Source organism: Mastomys coucha, unplaced genomic scaffold, assembly GCF_008632895.1.
Source record: "Mastomys coucha isolate ucsf_1 unplaced genomic scaffold, UCSF_Mcou_1 pScaffold3, whole genome shotgun sequence".
In the NCBI taxonomy this organism is placed as follows: Eukaryota; Metazoa; Chordata; class Mammalia; order Rodentia; family Muridae; genus Mastomys; species Mastomys coucha.
This window is the reverse complement of record NW_022196909.1, coordinates 40,245,464-40,253,486: the sequence shown is the minus strand read 5'-3', so window position 1 is coordinate 40,253,486 and position 8,023 is coordinate 40,245,464. Positions and strand designations below refer to the sequence as shown.

The window sequence follows — 8,023 nt, the reverse complement described above, 5'->3', positions numbered from 1 at the left end:
CTGAGCTCTACTAGCCGTTCCTCATGTGGAGAGGCATACAACCATTCTCTTGTGTCCTGTAAGAAAGTACGGTGTGTACCAGCTGTCATGGATACAATGGAACCAAAAAGTATCTGCAGAGAGTGTCTCCTGGCCTTCTTCGAAGGTGAGGGTGAACTGGTCTTGCCAGTTAGTATAGACCTGCACCTGTGGAGCTGAGAGAGGTCATGACATCTCCCCGCCCCCGGAAGTAGGTTCTGTTGAGTACCATGTTTTAGATAAGAAACATCGCCTTATTCGACTCTCTATAACTTATGTTCATTTTCCAAGTCCTTCCACCTGCCTTTTTCTTCTTGCCCAAATTGAGCCGTAGAAGTTCCCATGAGCAGGTAGCAAAACCGCCACCCTCTTTAAATCTGTTTCCTCGGGGCTGGTGAGATGGCTCAGTGGGTAAGAGCACTGACTGCTCTTCCAAAGGTCCTGAGTTCGGATCCCAGCAACCACATGGTGGCTCACAACCACCCGTAATGAGATCTGACGCCCTCTTCTGGTGCGTCTGAAGACAGCTGCAGTGAATTACACCGGAGGGAGCTGGCTGGAGCCAGCAGGGCTGGAGCCAGCAGGGCCGGAGCCAGCAGGCCAGCAGAGGTCCTGAGTTCAACAGCAGCCACACATGATGATTCATGGCCATCTGTACAGTTATAGTGTACTCATACACATAAAATAAATAAAATAAAAAAATATTTTTTCTTTAAAAAAAAATCTGTTTCCTCATATTCAGCTTGCCCACCCGGCAGGTTGATCCTCCCTACCCCCCCACCCACGCCCCCAGTCTTTACCACCTGACACTCTTCCGCCGATATGCCTCACCTGTGCCCAAGATTGGCCAGTCTGTGAAGGGACGATTTCCCTGGGTCTGGCAGACTTTATTTAGGCAATGGTCAGATGAATGGCACTAATGTTCATTTTATCAACATCATTTCCCACCGCAGGAATGCCCCCCTCCCCCCTCTGTCTCACGGTCTAGGTATCCATATAGTCTGGTGGTAACAGAGTAGCAGTTTAAGTTTTTCCAAATGCATTCCAAACCACGGGGGTCTAACACAGTTCCCTCTGATGTGTCTGAATATCCTGTGCATTGACTTTGCAATGTAACAAGCATAGAGGGAGCAGGCAAACTTCACCATCCATCCTCGGCACCCTCTCACTCCCTAAGCTCTTTCCTTACCTCTCTGGTTGTGAACTTTTAGGTCATGCAGTGACATTATTGAACTCTGGAATTTACGTTTCTTTATAAACACAGAAATATAAGAATGTGTTTTTGCTCTAATCCCAGGTGCGGAGATCCTGGGCTGTTTCGGACTGTCCATAGCAGCTGACTATGATTTGCCTCGTCCTCTAGCAGAGGTGTGGTTTTGCCAGCTGCCGATAGTTTCTGCAATTGTGTGATGTTTGGAATTTTGGAAACTTTTCAGAGGGTGTATGAATCTAGGGCCCTGAGAGGTGGGGTTGTTGGTTGTTGGTTATGGGATTGTAGTTTGTTAGTAATCGTGCTCAAAGAAGAAACAAGAAGAAAGAAATTAGAGTCAGATTTCTCTCTCTCCCTCTTTCTCCCCATTACCTTTCTTTCTCCCTATCTAATGATGGTGGTGGGGGAGTCTTGGAGGTGGGGAAGGTTTGCAAAAAAGAAGAGCCCACAAAGTAGCAAAGTCAGGCTACAAGCTCACACCTGGTTCATCCTGTCTTTCCCTGCTAGCTAGCTATAGAAAGTGATAGCTGAGGGTTTTAACTTAGCACCTCCAATTTCTACTTTCTCCGCTACAACTCTCTAGGTTAGCACCTAAGAGATAGGTGATACAGGAGATACAGGAGTTGAACACATCTACAGCGAGCGAGGCACTGATGGCCAGTTAAGCATCTGCTGTGATACACTCTGGTGGGATTTATGGACAGGCTTGTGGTCCTGGGCTACAGGATACGACAAAATGACTCCATCCTGGCTAGGACAGACCTGCTTGACCTCAAGACTATCAGACTCAAATGTGTCCCTGGAGCCAGGCTCCTGACACAAAGCCTCAAATATGTTTCTGATGTTTTTCTCTATTTGTGTTTTCCTGGGAAACTATGTAGCCAATTGGATTCCTCCCTCCGTTATTGGGTGCTCAGTTAATCAAGTAGACAAGTGACTGATAAAGAAGAGTAGAGCCGGGTGGTGGTGGTGCATGCCTTTAATCCCAGCACTTGGGAGGCAGAGGCAGGCAGATTTCTGAGTTCGAGGCCAGCCTGGTCTACAGAGTGAGTTCCAGGACAGCCAGGGCTACACAGAGAAACCCTGTCTGGAAAAAAACAAACAAACAAAAAAGGAATATTAGAACCAGGAGTGGGGTGTGACACATCCCTGACAGATCTTTTTGCTCCTACATGTTAAACAGAACACTGGTGAGATGACTTAGCTGGGCAAAACACTCATCATGAAAGCCTCGTGACCTGTTCTCTGTTCCCAAGAAAATCCACAGTGGAAGGCTGGTGAGCTCCAGGGTTAGGGCAGTGGTTCTTAACCTTCCTAAGTTTGCAACTGAGTACAGTTCCACCTGTTGTGGTGACTCCTCCCCACAACCACAAAATTACTTTTTTTTATTGCTACTCCATAACTGTAATTTTGCTCTTTATGAATTGGAATATAAATATCTGTGTTTTGGAATGGTCTTAGGGGAGCCCAGTGAGATTGTCCGATCCCCCGGGTAAGAACGGCCGGGTTAGAGTCTTTAATTAGACTCTAATTAGGCTCAGTCCCCTGGGTAGATTGAAAGACATGGGGAATCAGAGGAAGGCTTTAGTGGATATTAGCAGTGTGCTTTATGAACTCTCAGGTGTGGGTAAGAGCTATCCGCCATGCCAATAGCTCACAAGGAGGTCCAGAGGCCAGAGTCTTCATTTCTTCTAAAGTCTAGTCTTCTTATTGTCCTCTATGATTACCAATCATTTTACTCTTTGGGTGTATTTCCTGTTGAATGCTTAAGACCATCCAGTAGTCGAGGAGGGACCAGTTGTTTGCAGTTGCTGAAGTTAGATGAGGCCTTTTGGGGGTTACTCTTGGGACTGATGAGGGATCCATTGGATTCTTCAGTCTTTCCTCTATGAAGTGTGCCATCTGGGGGTGGGGGGGAGAGTGAGTCGGGATCTCGCTGACCACATGGCTTCCCTTGGAAGCAGGGAGGACATTTCCTTCAGGGAGGACATTTCCTTCTGTGTAAACCCTCCTCTTGCTGCATGTTCACGAGTTAAAGGCCGAACTCTGGATCCTCATAGCCTCTCTAATCAAGAGGACAAGTGACTTACTTACTTCTGTGACCTGACCTGCAGGCCAAGTTATTTGGGGGAGCGAGGAGGACCACAACCTGGAATAAGAATGGGCGAGAGAGAAGACAGGACTCAAGGAAGCATTGCTTGTCAAGAGTCGTTTACTTGGTTGAGCAGAGCATATTTAAAGCAAAAATCTTGGAGGGGAGGGGGAGAGGAAGGAGGGAGATGGAAGGTTACAAAATCTTCTGGTGTTGAGCTCCGGAGTAGCAGGTGGGGAGAGGGTGGATTTCCGTGAATGTTCTTTTCTCAGGGCCAAGCCGGATCCTTGTGATTGTCAGGCAGGATGTTTATCTCAGCAATGCAGGGCCAGCTGGGGCAGGTTCAGCCAAGTGTCATTTGGTCCCCAACACTTCTGCACATTGATACCTGCCTGCATGTCTGTGTGACGGAGTCAAATCTACTGGTGCTTGAGTTGCAGACAGTCGTGAGCCGCCATGTGAGTGTTCTGGGGGAACTTTGGGTTTTTTGTTTGTTTGTTTGAGACAGGGTTTCTCTGTGTAGCCCTAGCTGTTCTGGGATTCACTCTGTAGACCAGGCTGGCTTCGAACTCAGAGATCCACCTGCCTGTGACTCCCAAATGCTGGGAAATAAAAGCATGTGCCACTACTACCAAGCTAGGACCGGTGATTTACCAGAGCTGTAGAACACTTTTAGAAGTGTCCTGTCATATCCCTGACCTTGGGGCAAGGGCCTAAGCATTGGCTGTCCTCTTAGCCTCTATATACTTATTGGTGTCGGCCTCCACATTTGTTTTGTTTTGTTTTGTTTTAGATTTATTTATTTATTATATGTAAGTACACTGTAGCTGTCTTCAGACACACCAGAAGAGGGCGTCTGATCTCATTACGGATGGTTGTGAGCCAACCCTGTGGTTGTGGGATTTGAACTCAGGACCTCCAGATGAGCAGTCAGTACTTTTAACCACTGAGCCATCTCTCCAGCCCCTATGTTTTATTGTTGAGTTCCCAGAGTGCCAGTCACACCAGAGCTTGAAGAAAACCTTGGGCATAGAAACATAGCTCACCGCTTTCTGATTTAGCTGTGGGTTGATATTAAAGATTAAATTGCCTATCATTGGCTACTCTTTTTTAACATTTAACTATGTTGCCTGGTGACATTGTACATAGCTGACTCTTTTTAAAGCTTGGGGATCAAATGTATTCCACTCTACACCAAGAGATGCATTAGTAGGAATAAGGAACGATTGCCTCTTTCAGACAATGACTGCATCAGTTGCTATTCTATAAGGATCAGGAGGAAACCCAAACTGCCATTTTTTTTTCCTTCTGGGCACAATATGTCAGAGGCACGTGGTCGTAGCAGAATCATTAAGTTCCTTTCAGAACCCTAGTAGCATAGTAGGAAAAATAATCTCTCAAGAACAGAACTTATCAGGGAGGTCTGACATTACCTCTTTGATACGGAAAGCGCCCTGACATGATCACATGGCAACGGAGTTAGCCAGCAGATGTAGCCACCCTTCTTTGATCAAAAGCACTTGAGTTAGGTTTCCACAGATGTGGCGGGAGGAAGACCGGCACGTGGAGCAAGATTCAGTAGCTTGAAGCATGCAATTATAAAATTGGGAAAGATCCTTGGGCTAGACGCAGAAGCGCATGCACAGTGGGAAACTGTATTCAGAAGGGAGCAGAGAGTTTTATGGTCTCAAACCAAGGGGTGTGTGTGGGAGTATCCATCCCTTACCACAACATCACAATGAAGATGAGGAAGCTCTGATGGTCAGGAACACCAGAAGATATCATGTGAACCTCACCTAACACCCCATTAGCTTCCAGCTCTTCCTTTTACAAGGCACTGATGCAAATACAGCTGTATTTTATGTAAAAGCCATGAGCATCCACAAGGTCAAGTCTTTGGGGAGATCCTGGAACCAATCTCTCACAGACAGTGAAGGGTGCGCTAACATCTTTTAACCGACCCTAGGGAGTCACCTAGCCCCTTCCACCACATGACGGGCTGTGAGGAAATGAACCCTCACCAAACACAGAATCTGCTGGCACCTTCATCTCAGACTTCCTGTTTTTCAGAGTCGTAAGTCATCCATTTTTTTTTTTAATTTTAACATTAGATCTATTCATCTAATTTTATATGTGAGTGTTCTGCCTGCCTGCAGGCCTGCATATTGTGTTGTATCCTTGGTGTCTATGGAGGTCAGAAAGGGCCATCAGATCCCTTAGAACTGGAGTTAGAGATGGTTATGAACCATCATGTAGGAGCCTAGAATCAAAACCTAGGTCCTATCAAAAAAAAAAAAAAAAAAAAAAAAAAAAAAGAAGAAGAAGAAAGAGAAAAAGAAAAAGAAAAAAAGGGAAAAAAAGAGCTCTTTTTTTTTTTTTTTTTGTTTTGTTTGTTTTTTGAGACAGGGTTTCTCTGTGTAGTCCTGGCTGTCCTGGAACTCACTCTGTAGACCAAGCCGGCTTCTAACTCAGAAATCCGCCTGCCTCTGCCTCCCAAGTTCTAGGACTAAAGGCGTGCGCCACCACCACCCGGCAAAAAAAAAAAAGAGCTCCTAACAATTGAATCCCCCTGATGGATTTCTTTGAGATGCGTAAGCCACACAGGTTGTTGTATACCCTGTATGTAGTAACGCCAACTCCCACAGACACTTGAGGTGACACAGGGGTGCCTGATCCTCCCAGGAGTCAGATGTTCAGGTCCCTATAGGGAGACTTTCATGATGAGCGCCCTACTGGGTAGCCTGCAAAGCTACGACAGTACTCATCCGGAGCAGCAGTTCTCGGCCAGGGGTGACGTAGCCCTGTCTTGAGGCAGTTTGTCAGGGTGTATGAGGGCTTGCTATTGTGTCAAGTGTGTGTCATGTGGGGACAGCTCCATGCAACAAAGGATAACGTCACCTCAGTTGTCAGCACTGCCAAGCCTGAGCCCTAGTCTCAAGAACATGGAGTATTAAGACCTGAGCTTTGCTTCTCCCAACCTCTTCCTGTATGCAGAAAAGCAAGAGTTGGGGGGCAAGTACTGCAAGCCATGCTCCTGTCTTCCCACCAGCAGGCAAGATGGGGGGTGCAGGGGGCGGGGGGGGGGCAGACACACTGCAAAACCCCCAAAGATATTGTAGCTCGAGCAGCGCAGTGGTGGGTGGTGTGTTTGCTTCTATCCATTGAGCCCATCTCCGAGCCCTGATGGTGAGTCACGAAGGACCATAGGAATCTGTGGTGTGTTGCGTATCCCTGGGAACTATCTGAGGGTCTCTATACCCGCTTAGAACCACTAAATCAGTTTACGCGGTGGCTCCTCTTTAATCTCGGACTGGCGGGTACATCATTTAAGAGGGTGAACGGGCAGCCGGGGCAAGGCTAGAAGAACCACAGGAGGCACTGGGATGGGACCAGGAACAAGTCAATCGTTCCCCTCTTCAGTCATTCATCTGCTGAGCCGAGCCCCGAGCCCCGTTCTTTTCAGTCCCAGGTTGATCCCGCCGCAAGGGATCCAGGTCCTGGAGTGCTCAGACACACAGCATCATCCGTGTAGGGCACAGCGCTCCTAGTGGGTCGGATCCCAGCTCTGGACAGAGCTGACTTAGTATCCTGAAGCCTTTCCAGCCTTCCTCAGGTCAGAGGCTGCATAGATGCAGGGCCCATCCTGAAACACGGCCTGGACCGCATTCAGGAAAATTGGCCGCTGGCTCCGGCTCTGACTCTGGCCTCGGTCCTGTAGCCCCTTCTGTACTTCCTGAAGAAGAGAGAAGGAGCATTCAAGAAGAGGGAAGCTCAAGTCTCCCCCTCCCCCATACACAAGGGTGTGGTTAGAAGAAGTAGGAAAACGACCTTAAAAGATGGAACTGGGGGTGGGGTGGGGTGGGAAGGGAGTCTGAGGGTCCAGGCTAGGGAAAGACGGGAAAGCGCTGGTCCTAGAGCATGCAGTCTGAAACTTGAAACCATCGGAGGGATGGAAGAGGCCTGCACAACTCTGGAGACAATACAAGGGTAATTAGACCCTGAACAGAGACCCCTTAAGAACCAAGTTCATCTCCAGTAGAAAAGACAGGGCATCAAGGGGACAAAACAGCCCACAGTCAAAAACTGACCCAAAATTGTTCCTGTCTGAAAGAACAGCTGGGCCAAAACTGGAGAAGAGCCTGAGGGAAAGGAGGTCCAGTGACCGGCCCGGCTTCCTACACAGATTGGGATCCAGCTCAAGGGGAGGCTCCAAGGCCTGACACTCTTACTGATGGTATGGTGTGCTTACAGACAGGAGCCTAGCATGACTGCCCTCCGAAAGGCCCAACAAGCAGCTGAAAGAGTCAGATGCAGATATTCACACCCAACCAATGGACAGAAGCTGGTGACCCCCCGGGGTTCAATTAGGGAAAAGCTGGAAGAAGCTGAGGAGGAGGGTGACCCTATGGTTGAGACCAGCAGTCTCAACTGACCTGGACCCCCCGGGATTGCTCTGACCCTGAGCCACCAACCAGGCAGCATACACCAGCTGATATGAGGCCCCCAACACATATCCTGCAGAGGACTGCTGGGTCTGGACTGAGTGAGAGAAGATGCACCTAACCCTCAAGAGACTGGAGGCCTCGGGGAGTGGGGAGGTCTGGTGGGGTTGGAGTAGTGGGGGGAGGGAGGCATCCTCTTGGAGATGGGGCGGGAGGAGGTATGGGATGTGGAACAGTTAGAGGGTAGGCCAGGAGGGGGGA

At 48.4% G+C, this 8,023-nt stretch overlaps 1 protein-coding gene across 1 annotated transcript in view; it reads right to left on the bottom strand.

The window, feature by feature from the left end:
- Positions 1-6,596: 6,596 nt before the first annotated feature.
- Ggt5 (gamma-glutamyltransferase 5) overlaps positions 6,597-8,023 on the bottom strand; it is a 24,673-nt gene continuing 23,246 nt past the window's right edge. Inside the window, exon 12 of the mRNA XM_031347117.1 lies at positions 6,597-7,053. Coding sequence (XP_031202977.1) covers positions 6,901-7,053 — 153 coding nt within the window. The 3' untranslated portion in view covers positions 6,597-6,900. The remainder of the gene's footprint in view (positions 7,054-8,023) is intronic.